At 37.3% G+C, this 19,913-nt stretch overlaps 1 protein-coding gene across 1 annotated transcript in view; it reads left to right on the top strand.

Moving 5' to 3' along the window:
* The window catches only part of COL6A5 (collagen type VI alpha 5 chain), a 93,327-nt gene that overhangs the window by 53,644 nt on the left and 19,770 nt on the right, over window positions 1–19,913 (top strand). Inside the window, exons 27-32 of the mRNA XM_044678893.1 lie at window positions 4,446–4,593; window positions 6,718–7,193; window positions 10,059–10,152; window positions 12,309–12,968; window positions 15,630–15,720; window positions 17,995–18,188. Coding sequence (XP_044534828.1) covers window positions 4,446–4,593; window positions 6,718–7,193; window positions 10,059–10,152; window positions 12,309–12,968; window positions 15,630–15,720; window positions 17,995–18,188 — 1,663 coding nt within the window. The remainder of the gene's footprint in view (window positions 1–4,445; window positions 4,594–6,717; window positions 7,194–10,058; window positions 10,153–12,308; window positions 12,969–15,629; window positions 15,721–17,994; window positions 18,189–19,913) is intronic.

Below are 19,913 nucleotides of genomic sequence, written 5' to 3' on the forward strand. Positions count from 1 at the left end.
GAGAGAGAGAGAGAGAGAGGATGAGAGAGAGAGAGAGAGAGAGAGAGAGAGAGAGAGAGAGAGAGAGAGAGAGAGAGAGAGAGAGAGGAATCACGTTCATATTGAACTCTTTGAAAGAAGGGACTACTTAGATTTGGTCTTTGTGCCAGCACCTAGGACAGAGGATTGTATATAGTAGGAATTTGATAAATGTTCATTGAATTGACAGCTAGGTCCCTATTATATCAATAATCCTATAAGTGATTATATGTATTCAAATTTGCACTGTTTGAAGTTATAATTATGCAAAATAGGGTCATTGATTCCAGTCCAATGTAAATATACAGTGAGAATTCAAATAATATGATCACTTAATGTGATACATTATTCTCACTAATTGGGAACTAGTTGTAATTGAATGTGACACATGGAAAGGTCTTCTGGGGACAGTATAATGTCTTTTGTAAAATCTGAATGTTTCTTGATTCTCAGGAAACTAATAAATAGAGTTGGAAAAATGACTAGGTCAAGTTTTTCTGTAAGCTTTTCCAACTGTGTCCCTTGTTTTATCTTAGATTTTAAAAAAGAAAATCAGTCACTTAAAGGGAAGCACAAGCTGTTTGGTAGAAATAATGCTGGAGAAGATTCTTTATTTCTGCAGGATGGGAATAAAACTCAACCACACAAGGGGAGCTCAGTGGCCAAGCACAAGCTCATTTGGAATTCCCTGATGATCTTCAGGAGAATAGAAGTTGTCTGGGTGTTCTTCAGGGAAGACAATAAGATGACAAATTTTAGTCTTACAGCCCAGCATTGATCTCTAAAGACCTACATGTACTATGCAATAAAATGAATTGAATTTTAGAGATCTTGCTACTAAATCAGAAGCTTAGGGTTATGCTTAAAAAATGAATGACTGTGCTTCATATTTCAATAAAAACTTCTGTGAAAACACTTCTAGCTATAGCTTATATGAGAGGGGAAAAAATCAATTTAAATTTCACCAAGAGGTTGGGCTCATCATTTTAAAATCTCTTACCTTGGTTTTCTTGAATATATAAAACAGGGCCACACAGAGGAAGAAAAAATGTAATAGTAAAATTTGGCTTTAAACACTTTTCTTTGATATTTTATTCTAACACCTCTCTCTCTCTCTCTCTCTCTCTCTCTCTCTCTCTCTCTCTCTGTCTGTCTGTCTGTCTCTCTCTCTCTCTCATTTTTAACAGCCTGTTGGGAAGGTAAGTTTTCATTATCATAATTTGTTTTTTTACTGAAAAATTTATCTAATTTTTTTAAACCCTTACCTTCCATCTTAGAATCAATACTATGTATGAGTTCTAAGGCAGAAGAGTGGTAAGGGCTAGGCAACTGGAGTTAAGTGACTTGCCCAGGATCACATAGCTAAAATGTATCTAAGGACATATTTGAACCCAGGACCTCCCATCTCTGGACCTGGTTCTCAATCCACTGAGCCATCCAGCTGCCCCCTATTGAAATATATTATTTTGAGGAAATCCATAGACTTCACAAGGAGTCCATATCTCCCTCCCCGAATTGAAAGTAAAGAACCTCTAGTCTAGCTTTCCTTACACATGGTACTCCTATCGTCCTGCCTTGCACTGGTTCTCCCTCATACCTGGAATGTTCCTCCTCACCTCTGCTCTTAGAGGCCCTTCTTTCCTTCAAAACTCAGTTCAGTCACTACCTTGTAAAGGGAGGCTTCCTGGTCCTCACAGCTGTTAGTATTCTTTCCCTTCCAAAGTAACCTGGTTTTGCTTTCTACATGTTTTGCACAGATATTCATGTGTGTATACACATAGATAAATCTATATTCATACCTAGGTTTGTGTTTATGCATATATCTCTGTGTACACACACACACACACACACACACACACACACACACACACACACACACACAGATGTTGCCTCCTCTCATAGAATGTAACTTTCTTTAGTAGAGGAGCTGTTTCATTTTTGATCAATTGGTTGATGCCAATAGTTCGGTATCCCTTTACTTTTACATCCATATTGCTGTCCCTGGTGCTAGATACTACTATATTGCTACTGGTGGTGTGTCTTGTTTTTTGTTTTTAATTTTATTTTTATTATCATGCAAAACACACTTCCACATTGGTCATTGTTGTAAGAGCACACTCATATATAACCAAAGCCTCAAAATCAAACCATAAATATACTGGTGTGAAAGATAACATGCTTTGATTTGTGTCCTTCTGATTCCAACAATTCTATCACCTCTGGAGGTGGATAGCATTCCCTGTCATAAATCTTTCAGGATTGTCCCACACCATTGTATTACTGAAAGTAGCCAAGTTTTCACAGTCAATCGTCATACAATATTGCTGTTGCTGTGTACAATATTTTCACAGTTCTTATTTCACTCTGCATTAGTTTCTTCAGGACATTCCAGCTTTTTCTGAAATCATCCTGTTCATCATTTTTTTACAGCACAATAATAGTCAATCACCACCATATATACCATAATTTGTTCAGCCATTCCTCAATCGATGGACATCCCCTCAATTTTCAATTCTTTGAAACCACAAAAAAGAGCTGCTATAAATATTTTTGCACAAGTAGGTCCTTTCCCCTTTTTTAAATTATCTCTTTGGAATACAGACCCAATAATAGTATTACAAGATCAAAGAGTATTCAGAATTTTATAGCCCTTTGGGCATAGTTCCAAATTGCCTTCCAGAATAGTTGGATCAGTTCATAACTCCACCAACAATGCATTAGCATCCCAGTTTTGCTGCATCCCCTCCAACATTGATTTCTTTCCTTTACTGTCATATTGGACAATCTGATAGGTGTGAGGTGGTACCTCAGAGTTGTTTTAATTTGCAGTTTTCTAATCAAGAATGATTTGGAACATTTTTTTCATATGTTTATTGATGGCTTTGATTTCTTCATCTGAAAATTGCTTGTTCATATCCTTTGACCATTTGTCAATTGGGGAATGGCTTGTATTCTTATAAATTCAAAAAATTGGGCCTTTATCAGAGAAATTTGTTATAAAAAATTTCCCAGTTAGTTTTCCTTGTACAAAAGCTTTATCATTTATTATAATCAAAATTATTCATTTTACATCTTATAATGCTCTCTTTTTCTTTCTTGTTTGATCATAAATTCTTCCTTTCTTCGAAGATCTGCAAGACAGATTATTCTGTGTTCCCCTAATTTAGTTATGGTTTCACTCTTTACATCTAAATTATATACCCATTTGAACATATCTTGATATAGGGGGTGAGATACTGGTCTATCCCTAGTTTTCTAATATTCCCAGCAGTTTTTGTCAAATAGTGAGTTCTTATTCCAGAAGCTGGAATCTTTGGTTGTAAGGTTATTTACCCCTAATCTATTCCATTGATCTTCCATTCTATTTCTTAGCTCATACCAGACTGTTCTGATGATTGATGCTTTATAGTACAGTTTGAGATCTGGTACTTCAGCCCTGGTGTTCTTTTTATGGAAATGAGCTCAAACCCCTCACCCTGAGGCTAAGTTGGTAGAGTTTCAGGATTGGAACCTTAGACCTAAGAGTTCCTCTTTAGACTCACCTGACACTGACTAAGAATGCCTTCTACTATATCCCTAGTAAGCTCGAAGGACCACAAGCATAAGGGGATTACATAGAGGAATGGCATAGGGATGCATCACTGAACTTGAAGGCAACAAATCTGGGTTCAACCATCTGGGACACTTAATTATCTGTATGACCCTGAACAAATCATATGACCTGAGCCTCAGTTTCAATGTCTATAAAATGAGCATAATTATTTTTTTAAGCTCTTCCCTTCTGTCTTACAATTAATACTGTGTATTGGTTCCAAGGCAGAAGAGCAATAAGGGTTAGGCAATGCAGGTTAAATGACTTGCCCGGGGTCACACAACTAGAAAGTTATCTGAGGCCAGATCTGAGCCCAGGACTTCCTGACTCTAAGCCTGGCTCTCAATCCACTGGGCCACCCAGCTGCCCCCCAAATAAGGATAATTATAACAGCAACCTCACAGATTCAACATGAAAACCAAATGGAATAATATATAGGAAGAGCTTTGCAAATTTCAAAGTTCTGTGTCATATCACCTATTATTTTTATTACCTCCAGTGGCAGCCTCACAGGGACAATTCTGATTATTAGGAGGGTTTTCCAGCCTAAGCAAATACATACTTTGCCTGCTTCCTATATCCTTCTCTAGAGGATTTAATCACTATCAGCCACTTTGTTCCTTGACCTCCTGGGCTGTTTCGATGCCATAAGATGAATCCTGTCATCCCTAAAGACCATTCCAAAGCTTAATGACCTCTGATTGGTGCATACCAGGCTGACCTCTTTGCTGCAGTTTTAGAGAACAGCTGCTACCCCAATGCTTAATAGTGCCTTCAGGGAATCCTTTAAATAGTGTTTATTCTCTCTACTTGTCCTTTGGTCTTCATGCCTCAGCTTGTCCAAGATAAGCATGAGGGCTTTTTGCTGGTCCTTGAACTGTGTCCCTTAGATCCAAACTCGGGCTTGTCAGGGAAGCTGCTGCCTTGCCACTTGTTCTTCTTGTGTGGCGTATGGATTGACGTCCCTAATGAAAGTTCAGAAAGTTAATCATACACCTGTGGCAGACCCCAGATCTCCCAGATCCATGAGACATTTAGCTGTGTTCCTGTTCTCTTAACTTGATCTAAAGCCAAACCCTAACATCTGTGCCTGCTAAAAGATTTATTGATGTGATTTTCAAACATCTCATAGTAGAACATTTTCTTCCATTTATTACCAAGTAATGAGAGAAAACAACATTAATTTGGCTTTTCCTATAGCACTCATGAGACTTTCCTTTTGGTATTTTTCACTTAGTCAAGCCCTCCTTCCCCCAAAACCATTGATTTGATTTGTACTTTCTTGTCTTCCTGGCTTGATGTGTAGGAATCAAGCAAAAAAGTCTAAATTCTCTCTCATATAACAGCATTTCAATTTCTTGAAGAAAGTTATCATCCTATCCCCTGCTCCAAATATTGCCTTCTCCAGACAAAATATCAATCAGTCAAATATATATTAAGCACATACTATATTTGAGGCATTGTGCTAAGCCCTAGGGATGCAAAAAGAGTTAAAAGACATTCTCAGCCCTCATGGAGCTCCTAATCTAGAGGGGGGAGACAAAATAAAAACAAAAATGTGCAAAGCAAGCTGTAAATAGGAAAAATAAGAAATAATTAACAGAGAGAAGGCACTGACGTTAAGAGGGATTGTAAGGTATAAGAAGACTCAAAAGATAAGAGACCTTTGAATGTCAAAGGGAGCATTTTGTATTTTATCCTAGAAGTAATAGGGAGGCACTGGAGTTTATTAAGGTGTAGAGACAGGGTTAATTTTTCTCAACTATCATTTTGGTAATCACTGGCTTTTAACCACTCTATTTGAATATATATATATTATATAAATATTGTACAGAACTTTGGAAGAGGGATGAGGATGAACTTGCAAATTCTCTGGGAAATTGAGGTGGCCCTTTTCTGACCACATCTGGTATATTTTGTTCAGTTCTGAGTATGACATTTTAAGGATGATGCTAAGCTAGAGAACATCCAGGCAAGAAGAATAAAGATGGTGTCATATGGGATATCATATGTGATGGGCCTGACTTATATTTGTTCCCTGATAGCTTCTTTTAGCTATTGGAACAAAATGAGACTCTCATAAGCCTTTCACCAGTTAATAAGAGGAGATTTAGATAGCTAGTTCAGGAGAAGGACAAAGGACCCATTGAGGACACCTCAGGATAATTCAGCTGAACAAAGGTTCCCTGCCTTCAAATATTTGAAGGATTTTCAAGTGGTAAAGGGCCTTATTTTGTTTTGCTCCATTAAAGGATAAAATTAGGAATAATAAGTGGAAATGGCAATGACAGAGAGGTAAGCTTTGCCTTAATATCAAAAGAAGCTTGTAATAATTAAAGTTATCCAAAAATGGAATGGGATGGCATACCATCCTCACTGGAGATATTTGGACAAAGGCTGTGATATCACTTGCTGAGTACATAAATAGAGAAAATTCTTGTCCAGGTATAAGATGAATTCTCCAGCTTCTAAGGTTCCTTCTAACTCTGAGATTCTATGAAATCATTCAACATGGTGATATTATCATGAGCTGTGAGGTCTGTGTATATACAGAGGAGGGTGCCCATGATGGTAAAGGGCTTTGAGAGCGTTACATATGAGGATCTTTTTTAAGAAACTACAAAATATTTAGTCTGGAGGAAAAAAGATGTATTGGAAGTCTTTAAATATTTTTTAAAGCTATCAAGTGGAAGAAGGATTTGAGGAGTTCTTCCTGGCCATAGAGGGCAGAATTAGAAGCAATGGATATGCAGTGGGATCCACCTAATATGGAGATTCTACTCCTAACTTGCTGTTAAGGAAGTCCAGCGAAGACCATCTAGGCCAGTGATTTCCAAAGTGGGCGCTACCGCCCCCTGGTGGGTGCTGCAGTGATCCAGGGTGAGCAGTGATGGCCACAGGTGCATTTATATTTCCTATTAATTGCTATTAAAATTTTTAAAAAATTAATTTCCAGGGTGCTAAGTAATATTTTTTTCTGGAAAGGGGGCAGTAGGCCAAAATAGTTTGGGAACCACTGATCTAGGTCATAGACTTTGGATTGACATCTGCTTGGTACAATTGTAAAAGAATACTTACATGTGTGTTTTTCATTTCTCCAATTTTAGGCAAATGCCCTTTCTACCCAACAGAATTGGTGTTTGCTTTGGACGTGTCAAGACAGAGATTTGAGGTTGTGAAAAACATGACCATTTCCATTGTGGAGGACCTTAAAATCAGGGAAAACAACTGTCCAGTGGGAGCGAAAGTTGCTGTCCTTTCTTATAGTTCTGAAAACAAGTATCTCGTCCGCTGGTCAGACTATTCCAGCAAGCGGCAACTCCTCCAGAAGCTCTCTAGAATGACATTTGAACAACCTTCATACTCCAGAGATCTTGGCAGTGCCATGTTATTTGTGGGCAGGAATGTTTTCAAGAGAACTTTACCAGGCCCTAATGTCAGGAGGCTCACTGTGTTTTTTAGTGACAGTCAGTCTCCAGATATGTCATCAATCATCACAGCCACCATGGAGTTCAGCGGGCTCAATATCATTCCAGCTGTGTTTGCTTTTAATGACATGCTTGCTCTTGAGGAGGCTTTCCAGGTAAGGAATTCCCCTAGCTGTTGTATGTACACATGTATTTATTCTTAGGAATGTTAGCTGCTAACTTCCTTTATGGATTTCAAAACAGTTTTCTGTCATTTAAGGATCACACATGAAGATACGATCAATGATTTTTGAGGCCAACAAAACCACTGGCACTCACCTAAGGAAATGTCTTTGACTATCTCAGCACTTCATAGTACACTGGAGATGTGAGGGACCTTAGAGGTCATCTAATCCAACCCCCTAATGTAACAGATAAAGAGACTGAATTTCAGTAAAAAGAAGAGACTTCTCCAGCCATTCAAGTAGTAAATAGCAGAGGTGGGATTTGAACCTGATTCTTCTGATTCCTAATCCTAGTATTTGTTTTACTACTTACATTGGACTCTTCTTCATTTAATCTGTACACATATGACATGCTTTGTTGTTTATCTTAATACAAATGTTTCCTGACCTCCAACTAGATCATGAATCCCTAGAGGTCAAAGACCAGGCATATACATCTTTGTATCCATAAAACCAACAATCAATATCATTACTGTGATAATTAGATTAAGTCTACACTGTCTATCTTTAGATTTAATCACCAAAGGTGAGAGTACCTTCCAATTATGGGAGGTCCTAACCCATGTTGCTAGAGTGAGTGATGAATCAGAATCAACTGACCACCCCCCAGGCAGTCCAATGAGAAGCATCTATTATTATTGGACACGCAGGCTAGGGGAAGGCGCAGGAAGTGACACACTTAAGTGACCCCTTTAAAAAAAGGGAGTTGAGTGAGTGAGAGGGTCTTCAGTTGAAGAGGGGGTGTGGTGAAGGACCTCTTCTGGTTCATGGAGGAGTGCTGGAACGCTGAGACCTTGGTGAGACTACTTTAAATATCTTCTTTTGAATTCCACATGAGTTTAAAGACTGAATCTTCCTGAACTTCTCTTAAGAAACTTCTTTTAATAGACACTGTGAATGAAGTTTTGCTTCATCCACCTCTGGGCTTCTGGCCCTCTGACTCTTGGCTGAGGGTTAATTAGATCTACCTGGATTAGTTAGAGGATCGTAGTAAATTACCTACTGGGTTAGATTCTTATTTCCTTATTTCTTCTCTCTCTTCTTAACTGTAAATAAAATTCCATAAAAGTCAATTTTGACTTGAGATTATTCTTAACTGAGGATTGATAATAGTTCAATCCTCTGGTGACCATCTTTTAATAAACTGAACCCAAAAACCCCTTTTTTCCCTTTACATTACACATGAGGTACTCACTAAAGGCTTATAGGTGAACACTCAAAACAAAATTTCCTATCCTGGGGTCCATGACCTTGTTTAAAATTCTTACCTTCCATCTTAGAATAAATACTGTGTGACTTGTTCAGGGCCATATAGGCACTAGGTGTCAGGGGCAGAATGTGAAGCAAGGTCTTCCTGACTCTAAGAACAATTCTCTATATCATACCTCATGGTAACCTCTTAAAGCTATTAATAGTCATCCTATGACATTCTTGGTTTTCACATTCACTTTTTGCAATCTTTTCCAGGATTGGCCATTGATAATTAAATGGGAATTTTTGAAGATTTGTAGCTAACCATGTGTGTATATAAAGAAAACTAAAAAATGGGGAGGAGGAACATTCAGGTGGCTTAGTGGATAGAACACCAGGTTTAGAGTTGAGAGGCACTATGGTACTTCTTATGTGATCCTGGTCAAGTCACTTAACCCCCATTGCCTAGCCCTTACCACTCTTCTGTCTTAGAACCAATACTTAGTATCAAATCTAGGACAGAATATAAGAGTTTAAAGTTTTTTTTAAAAAAATGAGTAAGTAATGAATGCATAAATACTGTATATTATTAGTCTATTTTATACTTTATTACCATAAGTACACATATGTAAATAAATTTATTATTAATGGTTAAAAAAAAGAATAAATATTGTGTATTGGTTCCAAGGCAGAAGAGCAGTAAGGGCCAGGAATTAAGGGGTTAAGTGGCTTACACAGAATCACACAGCAAGGAAGTATCTGAGGTCAAATTTGAAACCAGAACCTCCCATCTAACTCATTTGTTCTTGCTCTCATTCAAAGGAATTCTTAACTTTTTTGTTCCATGGACCCCTTTTTGGCAGACTGAAGAAACCTATAGACCCTTTTCTCAGAGGAATGTTTTTAAAAACACAAAATTAAATACATGGAATTACAAAAGGAAATTGATCGTATTGAAATATAATTATTCAAATATAAAACAAAATTCATAGACTCTTGGGTCTTTAAGAACACCCACTTTAAAGAAATCTTCATGAGAATTGCATATCAGAGGGAATTGAGTATGTTAGGCTTCTAATATGTCAGGAAGCTATAGAAGGGCAAAGGGTGAAAATATACATTTGCTAGGACCTTTTTTTATGGACTGATAGAAAAAGAACAAATCTCTGAATACTTTTTGGAAGGTAAATCCCCAGAAAGTCTGGACCAGATTTTCAGAGGACCTATGTTAGAGTCTAAGATTTGCTCCCTTTAAGGATTTGTATGACACTTAGCAAGTCTTCAAACTCTTCTCCATTTTGCTCACTCATAAAATTAGGATGATAATATCTTTCTTATATCCTTCAGTGCAATAATATGCCTGAAGATAAGTTCAATCATATAACTTAGAAAAATTTATGTGGACATTTATTATTAATTGGTAAAAAAAATTGGTAAAAAAATGCCTGAAGATGTTCTGACAATGGCAATGAGCTGTTATAAATAGTTTTACTTTTTTGTTTGTTTGTTTATTTCTTTTTTAACTAATCTATGAGGTGGAGAGGCTCCAGGCTTGTATTTGTCTCAAAAGAATCAAAGATATTTATTCTTTCCTTTTCCATATAGTTTGATGACACTGGCACATATCAGGTCATTCCAGTTCGACCCTCTCAATTTTCTCATCCAATAGAAAGACTTCGTCAATGCACACTTTGCTATGGTAAGACCAATGGAAAAAATATTACCATCTTGAAATTTTAAAGCCTCTGGTTGAATCATGGGACCTAGCTCTAGAGGGAGTTGTGTTCTGGTTTTATAGATTATATACAGGGTAAAAATTTGATCCTCACAAGGCTTTGCCTGGCACAGAATTGCAGAGAAGGGAATTTCCTCCTCTTCTCCTCCCCAGCCCAATTGCTGTCAGAAAAAAAAATGAGCTTTTAAAAGCCTTCTAATCAGTGCACTGACCAGCCACAATTCCAGAGGATCCATGACAAAATCCACTACCCACCTCCCGATAGAGGACTCAGGTCACAAATTGAGACAAATACTTTTGGACACAGCCAAATGTGGGAATTTTTTTCCCCTTGACTATGCATATTTGTTACAAAACTTTTCTTCTTTTTTTTAATTGTGGAGGAGGTAGAAAGGAGAAAAACTTTTGTCATCATTCAGTTGTTTGTTGTTTCCAACTTTTCATGACCCCAGTTAGAGTTTTCTTGGCAAAGATACTAGAGAGGTTTGTCATTTCCTTCCCCAGTTCATACTGGAGATGAGGAAACTGAGGCAAATGGGGTTAAAGTGACTTGCCCAGGGTCATACAAGTAGTAAGTGTCCAAGGCTAGATTTGAACTCGTGAAGATAAATCTTCCTGATTCCAGGCCCAGCACTCTATCCATTGTGCCATCTTAACACCTCCCAAGAGAAAAGTAGATTTTGTTATTTGGGGGGGGAAACGTCTGTTGGGCCGTAAGCTCCGTAAAGGAGAGGATGAGATAAGACAAGCATCCCTAGCACCTAGAGTGAGATTATATTCAAGATATATTCTTAGCATGTGTTTGTTCCATTTGGAGCTAGAGGGCAAGGAAATATTAAATTTCTTAAAATTTAATTTTTTAATTAACAAAAAGGAGAAAAACATTTTGTTTTTTTCAGTTAGCAAAAGGGAGAAAATAGATTTTTTAACTGAAAAATTATATTAAAATTTAAGAAATTTAATGTTTCTTGACACTCTCCCCCCTAAGAAAATCCCAATTCAATTGAATACACATTTGCTAAGCATATAACTTAGGTAGAATGGCACTCTGGGTATAAGGGATGGAGGATGGAGATACAAAGTTCAGTCAAAACATAATTTTATTTTATCTTATTTTCTCCTTCATGGAGACAGTCCAATAGAATGATAAGAAACAAACATGAATAATTTTATACAAAATAATACATGCCAACCTTTTGAGTTATAAATCAAATATCATTGTACCAACTGCCTCTTAAATTTCAGTTAAGGCGGTTTAAGTAGTTTGAATAGCCCAACCATTCTCTTTTCTACTTGATATGAGACTAACAATGCTTGCAAAGCATGAGTAAAGGTAGGCTGTCATCAGATCACAGGACTTAGATCAGTAAGGATATCAGGGAGCATCTAAACCAACCTCATCATCTTATAGATGACAAAATGAAAATCTAGGTTAGTGAAATGATTGGCCCAATTCCCCAAAGAGAATGAAAATTCCAACCTAGAACTTGTGAATCTATATCTAATAGTTTTCCTACTATGAAATTCCATCAATAAACACCTACCATGTGCCAGATGCTGTACTAACCGTTGTGATGCTATCTCTCCTATACTGTCTTCAGCTATTACAGACATATATCCTACTTAAGTCTGTAAGCAATACTCAAAACTCATGTAGCCTGTAATTTTGATGGGCACACTCTATTGGTATAAAGGGGGAATAATGAGAGGGCAGGGGTATGAGAATGGTGGAATACGATATAACAGAAATGGCCCTGAACTTAGTGGGAGGGAGAGCCTCCACTTATTAGTGACATGACCAAGACCAAGTCATTTAATTCTGAGCCGCTGTTTCCCCACCTGTAGAGTGAGGTTGATGACACTTCAGGTATTACATATCTCATAGGGTTGATGTGAGGCTCCCATGATGTAAGGAAACTTGTTCTCTGCATACTATAATTGCTAAGTAAATAAATGTCAGCTATTGAGATGGATATTTTAAAACCTAAGATTTTGAGTTGTAGGTTTTGTTGTTAGATCAGAACTCAAAGATTTCAAAGCAGATCAGCTAACTCAGACTTCCAACTTTCTCAGGTGACCATTCCACTATGTAAGTGATGAGTGGTTTTCTTTTTTTGCAGATAAATGCCTTCCAAATGTTTGTGCAGAAGAGCAAGTAGACCGAATAAATTCATACATGGATGCCATTTTCCTTCTGGATAGCTCCCGGCATGTGAAAGGAGATGAGTTTGAGCAAATGAAAGCTTTCCTGAGCTCAGTCCTTGACAACTTTGAAATTTCTGCAGACCCTGAGCGATCCGATGTAGGTGATCGGTTGGCTTTGCTAAGCTATTCCCCACGGGATTTCTCCAGAAGAAGGACAAGCACCCCTGTGAAGAAAGAGTTTGACTTTACCACCTATACCAGCAAAGCTCTAATGAGGAGGCATATCCAGAATTCTCTTAAGCAACTTCATGGAGAAGCCTTTGTTGGCCATGCCCTGCAATGGACAACAGATATGGTCTTCTCTAATATATTGCACTCAAGGAAAAACAAAGTTATCTTTGTTATATCTGCTGGGGAAAATAATGAAAATAAGGATGTCTTAAGGAAAATGTCCCTGAGGGCCAAATGCCAAGGGTACGCCATATTTGTGATTTCTCTTGGATCTACACGAGAAGAAATAGAAGATGTGGCCAGTCTCCCTCTGGAACATCACTTGATTCAACTTGGCAGAGTTCACAAACCCAATTTGGACTATGCTGTGCAGTTCATTAAGCCTTTTGTATATTCAGTCAGACGTAAGTTCCTAGATTTCATTTCTTTGCTTTAGAAGAAAAGAGTATGTTCATTGGCAATAGTAGTCACATAACCAATAATGCCACTATACACAGTAAAGTGGGCATCTCTATTATTGAAATCAGCAAAACTTTAGTTCGAGTTGTGCCTCTGATATATGGGAGTTTTGTGACCTTAGGTAAGTCATTTAACCTTTGGTATCTTAGGCAATGCTGCAGTTTGTGGGGTAGTAGCAAACCTGCATTGGTAGAAGCTTGTTTCCTGAGAGTTCCATAGATCAATTAAATCAAAGCTACAGGTCACAAAATATCAATTAAGGGAGGAAAGGTTGGGAGGGGGAACATCTATTTCTATTCTAATCCAAGAGCACCTCACAAGTCAGGTTAAATCAAATCAGTAAGCATTTATTAAGCATTTACTGTAAGCTAGGCATTTTTCCAAGCACTGGGGATATAAAGAAAGTAAAAGCAGCTGCTTAAATCTTGTCTGAATTTTCTATAGTTCCATTATGTCTTGTACATATTTATTCTTTATAATGTTTCATGCATAATTTACTGTTTAATCAATTTGTTTTCTAAGATAATTTTTACATGACATCTAATTCAGACCATCATCCAAGTCTGCTTTGTTTCCAATAATATTTTCAAAATTAAAACAAAAAAGAAAGAAAGGCAAAAACAGTCCTTGCTTTCAAGGAGCTCACACTCCAATGGGAAAAACAGTATGCAAATAACTATTTTCAAAGATAATGTTTAAGAAGATAATCTCAGAGGCAAGATGCTTGCGTTAAAGGGGACCAGGAAAATTTTCTCCCAAAACATAGGATTTTACCTGAACTCTAAAGGAAGCCAGGGAAACCAAGAGCTAGAGATGAGAAAGGAGGGAGTTCCAGGCATGGAAGACAACCACTGAAAATGCCTGATGCCAGGAGTTGGAATGTCTTTTAGGAGGCATAAGGATACCAATGTCATTGGAACAAAAAGTACAGAGAGGAAAGTAAGATATAAGAAAATTGAAAAGGTAGGCAAGAGAGTACCTATAAAGGACTTTTAAAAGACAAATAGAAGATTTTGTATTTTTTTCTAGAGAGACCTCCTGGAGTCTATGAGATGCCTGAAGAGGTAAAATGTGTCCTATTATATCTATGGTCCACTGACCATGTAGTTCTTGTTAAGGATGTATAAGTCAGTAATCTGGCCTTTTAACAATAATTCTGCTCAAATGATATAATAATCAGTAACACCTAGGCTCTGTCACTCTACAGAAACTAATATAGATTGAGGATTTGAATTATATTTTCTGTAGATGATCCCTTTCTAGCTCTTCTATATATCTGGTAGAAACTGGCTTTGAGATGATTTAAGGCTCTTGACATAAAGCACATATTACCCTACTTTATAAAAAAAAGTTTTGAGTTGAAATTTTCCCACAATAATCCTTTAGACAATACTGGGTTGGAATCATTATATAGGTACCCTACAGCCCTCTCCTTCAAACCTATAGCTCAGAGCTCTTCTTCCAAAGAAACCCTAAGCATTCAAGGAGAAGTCTATGGAGTGTTCAGGGTAGGGTAGCACTTCTAGTGAGAGGGCTTGCTGAGCCCTTTTTATGGTTGCTCATTCTTCCTTGGTGACCACTTCTCATCCAACTCTCAGTTGTGGCTCCAAGAAGCTATAGCATGTTCAGCAGCCACATGCTGGTAAAATTGTCTTGGTAGTCAGGCAAAACCAGAGTGAGGGTAATCAACAGGCTTCAGACTCATCTATGAGTTATAAAGATGTCTATCTAATGAATATGAAGATTTGCACTGATGGAATAGATGGAGGAGAACAATTTATTCCACCAGCCATGAAGGGGGCTGAAGCAGTCACTGTGGAACATTTAGAGCTTAGTCAGATATCAAAGACACCAAGGTCATCCACTACATCATGGGCCATCACCAGTCATCCTGATTTTTGTCTTGCCACTGGACTTGGATGACTGGAAGAGATAATGAGGTTGATGACTTTGTGCAATTTTTGCCTCACTTAAATCCAATCACCATGATGTCATTGGTCCTCTTCAAAAACAAAGGATGAACAGCAACATTCAAGGATGTAGTCAATCTTGCTTTCCATAGTGCAAGAATGGCATTTTGCTACATTACAGCATTCAGCATCCCACTGCTTCTTAATTGACCTCTGTTATAAAGGGAATCCAGATAGTAGCTAGGTTCTTCCTTGGAGATACTAAGTTGTAGGACAATGGAGAAATTCTAAGTAAGTTTTAATGAGAAACAGTATTTTGATGGCAAAATGCCTTTTTTACAGGAGAAGCTATGTGAACAAATGAGCACAGGCACTAGCTCTAACAAAAGAGTAATCATCAAATTGTTGCCATATCTTGATGTCATCTCATGAAATGATGTTCAAGTCAATATGCAGGCTATAAAGCTGAAACACTTGCCATGGCCCATTTTCCAATGTAATAAAAATATGCTTTAATCAGCATAGATCAAAGACCCTAAATAAGCATTTAATTCTATATACTTTTATAAGTGATACCTAAATAACTCAGATGATCTTACTCTTCAAAGAGTATCATTGGAAAGAATATAATTCAGCTTTATTAAATCATTTTCAAGTTTAAAGGTCTGATCTAACTATTTTTAACTGTTTTAATAGGAGGATTCAATAAATACCCCCCTGCAGGATTGGAGACAGAGTGTAGACTCATTTCTTCAGAACCACCATTTTTTCTAAATTGGAATAAAATGTGAGTTGGGAAACTCAGATTTGGAGGGGGAGTGATTGATTATGGATGGATGCATATATAAATCGTTGTTGATTAATAAATTGTAAAGACAAACAAAAGAAATTAAGCAAGACATCTTCCTTAGTTGAAATTAGATTTCATTTTTTATAACAAAATCTATATTCCCATTGTATCTTTAGCCTTAGAGTTTGAACGGTTTTTTGAGCTTTAGCATTTTGTATTCCAATCCATTCTTTCTGCTTATAAATGTAATGAGAGAAAGCCATTTTAATTTCCAAAGCCTGTGTATTCTTAGTGGAATTGAAGGAGGCTGATAGAATTGATTCTCTGATATGTGTGCAAGGTCATTATGCAGCTCCATCAGGACTGAGCAGATATACTATACTGCAACTATTCCAGCCTCTCAGGGGCTTCTCCAGCTGGAAATCCCCAAGATCTTTCCCTCTCAGTTCTATCTCTGTCAAAGGAAGAGTCCTCTGGAATTAACACATCTTCAAATTTCAAGTGCTTTCTCAGGGAACTGTCCAGCAGTAAACAGCTTCTGAAGGAAAAACACAGTATTGATGCTGAATACCAACCTGAGATTATTTGTGCAGTTTTGTTCCAGAAAATCTCTTGATAAACTGAATCCCATCTGCTATATATAATCATCAAAGTCAATCAGAGAAGCACCACAATTCAGTAAACAGGATTTTACCCAAATAATCTTGAGCTAAATTTCTTTGGCATTCACATTTCAAAATTCTATTAGAGCTTATTTTTATGCCATGATAAAGCAATTCATTGGTCATAGGTAAATAAGGAGGAAAGCATTGGACCTGCGATTTTGTTGATGAAGAACCCCCCCACTACCAATATAGATTGGCACCTCTCCACCACTTATAGTCTTAGAGAATTCCCCAGAAGGTTGAGAGTTTAAGTAACTTGCTCCTGATTACACAACATACTATATGTCAAAGGCAAAACTTGAACCCAAGTCTTCCTGGATTTAAAACTAGATTTCTATCTACTACATCATGTTGCTTGTGTGTGGGGTGTGTGTGAATAAATAAGTGCATAGAATATATTTATTAGTTTCTCCTCTTTAAAAAAAAAAGACAAGGAGTCTCTATCTCTCCGAGCCTAGAAGTATAAGGACTCCTCATGGATCTAGTCCCACTACTGATCAGCATGGCATGTGGCTATGACTTGCTTAATTTCTCACCTGGCAGCTTTCCCCCACTTCAGGCAACTTGCTTTCTCTTTCTTCCTCCCTCCACATTGGAGCCTCATTATATTAATTCCAAAGTTAGTGTGGACACCCAATCAGTCTAACTCAATGCAGCTGAGAACTTCTGAGGTCATGTGATCTTCAAGTCTCATCCTTTTTAGTAGCTGGGATTATAGATATATGCCACCATGTCTGATTATATTTATGATTTTTAGATGTACTTTGAAAAAGATTAAAAACAAATAAGGCAGTATTTCATGGTGGAAACAGCACTGAATTTGAATTCCAAAGAGTTTAGGTCCCAGTATTACCACTTCCTCATCCATAAGGTTGGGCAAAGATTACTGTAAGAGCCCTTTCATCTCTAAAATTCTGTGACCCTAGGACTTCTCACACAGACACAAACATGAAAAGGAAACAGGACTCAGTCTTCACAAGGTCTGCTCTCATTGAACTCATGACTTAGCTTGATCACTATGAAACTATTTAGTGTTCTCTGTGCCCAGAACCTCAGACATCTTTCAGCACAAACTGGCACTCTGTACCCCCCACCCCAGGAATACAAACAATGTAGGAGGATACCACCTCAAATACATAGAGAAAGCTTCTTGGCAACATGTTCCCTTCCTCTAGAAATACAATGCTTCATTTCTCTGAAGTCATAATAACTCTCTCTTCCACAGTCCTCAGAAAATCAACTCTGTAGCATAAGTAGAATGGATCAGCCTAAAAAATTACCTGCCAATGAGTTCTATTTTTTCTTTCTTTAATCTTCTTCCTGTGGGAATCCCCAGGATGAGTGAGAGACTAGTATAGCCCTCAGAGATATTGCTATAATCTGTGATTGCCAACCACTGTTAGAATTAAGTTGTCTGAGGTTAATTAGTGGGGTAACCCACCATGTAGGTGAACAATTTGCCATTAATTTATAAAAAGTTTATTCAAATCACTTTTCTTTTGGAATAATTAATAACTATGGATCAGCATAAAACTCATCACCTTTTCCCCAAAATTCATAAGTGTCATCTACATTTACCTAAATCTTTCCTATTTTCTTGTTCTAGGGGTTTTCATGAATATGATATCACCTCTGGTGAAAATGCTTTGTTAAATGAAGAGGCAAAGAATCCAGAACATTCCCCAGTTTTACTAGGAGATAATGAAAGTGAGGAGATGATCTACCTTCACAACCAAATGGTTACAAAAGTGACGTATCCCAAAATGATGGGGACAGATGAAATAACAACTCTTATTTCAGGTAAGAAAGTGAAATATTCATCTGGAACTTTCTAAAAATATGTTCAACAACTATCTCAGACCCAGATTTCCATTGTCAGGAAAATACAGGTTTTAGAGTAGCAGTGGAATAGATCCATTTTCAGAGGAAAACTTAGAATCCCAATTTCCTTTTTGCAAAATGATGAGTTTAGGTTAGACTAAGTTATTTCTAAGCTTCCTTGTAACTGACTTTCTACAGTTCTAAATTCAGTATTATAGGCTATATTCAGGATTATAGCAAATACCATGGTCTTCAGTGTATTCTGCATTCTTAGAGTTTCTGGGCTACTTGGATCTTTAAGTGTGAGAGACCCTCCCTACTAAAGAGACCACTGGCACTAGCTGTGAGTTCCTTTCTTAGTTAGCCTTCCATCTAGCAATAATGATGATAACAACAACAACATCACTTTTTATCAGAAGTCATAAGTTAATCTGACCTCAGACACTTCCCAGCTGTGTGACCCTGGGCAAGTCACTTGACCCCCATTGCCCACCCTTACCACTCTTTCACCAAAGAGCCAATACACAGAAGTTAAGGGTTTAAAAAAAAGAAGTCACAAGTTAGAGTGGCTGAGTGTCCTAGAAGAGAACATAGAGCAAAACTGGAGAAGAGAAACGAGTTGAGGAAGTCTTTCAAAGTTCACTGTGGTCCATCCTTCTTAGTGTATTCAGAGAATATATTTGATTCTTAAAGGTCAGAAAATCAAGTTAAGCAGTGATTTAACATTTTATTATGTCAAAAATAAAATGTTTTCATCTTCATATCACAAAAATTCAAATTCAGGCAGAAAACTTTACTTTTGGAAGTATGCTTTCTGAACAATCCACAAAAATTGTCCCAAAACCTTTGGTTAGCCACATCATAAGCATTTTAAGTATAATTTCATAGGTATGAAGTATCTAAAAAGTATAAGGAACACAGATGACCATATAGGATATACCAGGAACACCCGAATGTCATGAAAAAGTTTTAATGTTTTGGGTTCCCTTTTTTAAGTTTCTAAAGTTTAGTTATTAATTTTTTAAAATTTAATTAAATTATATTTCTGTTCAACAAATAAAAATAATGTCCTTAATGATTAAGCATTCAATAAATGCTCACCTTAAACAACCCACAAATTCCTGGGTGCACACCCTAATGAAAGATGCTATACCGGGCTATAATAAGGAAAGTGATAGATTTCCTTCCATATTCATCCCTTGGTATCTTCTCTTGGTGAACTTTCTTTTTCCTCTTGAATTTACTGCTCATTACTCACATTCCCATTGGCAGTATCTGATGTTTCACTTTTTGGTATCTTCTTGAAATAAAAATTATTCTTGTGGCACAATGAATAGAATATTAAGTCTAGAGTCAGGAAGTCAAATCCAACCTTAGCCACTAGCTGTGTGGCCCTGGGCAAGTCATTTTATCATGTTTGCCTCAGTTACTCATCTGTCAAATGAGCTGGAGAAGGAAATGGCAAAACACTCTAGTATTTTTGCCAAGAAAACCCCAAATGGGGTCACAAAGAGATGGACACAACTGAAACAACTGAACAATTGAATAATCATAAAACGTAAAACCTTGGTAACCATACTGCATAAGGGATAAAATATGAGGGTTGGAATGAGAAAAACCTAAGCCCCAATCTTACTGCTTGCATGGAACAAATCACTTCCCCCTACCTGTAAGCCCCACCCAAAGTTCAAGAATCACATTGTT

The sequence above is a fragment of the Gracilinanus agilis genome, chromosome 5 (assembly GCF_016433145.1).
Source record: "Gracilinanus agilis isolate LMUSP501 chromosome 5, AgileGrace, whole genome shotgun sequence".
Lineage (NCBI taxonomy): Eukaryota > Metazoa > Chordata > Mammalia > Didelphimorphia > Didelphidae > Gracilinanus > Gracilinanus agilis.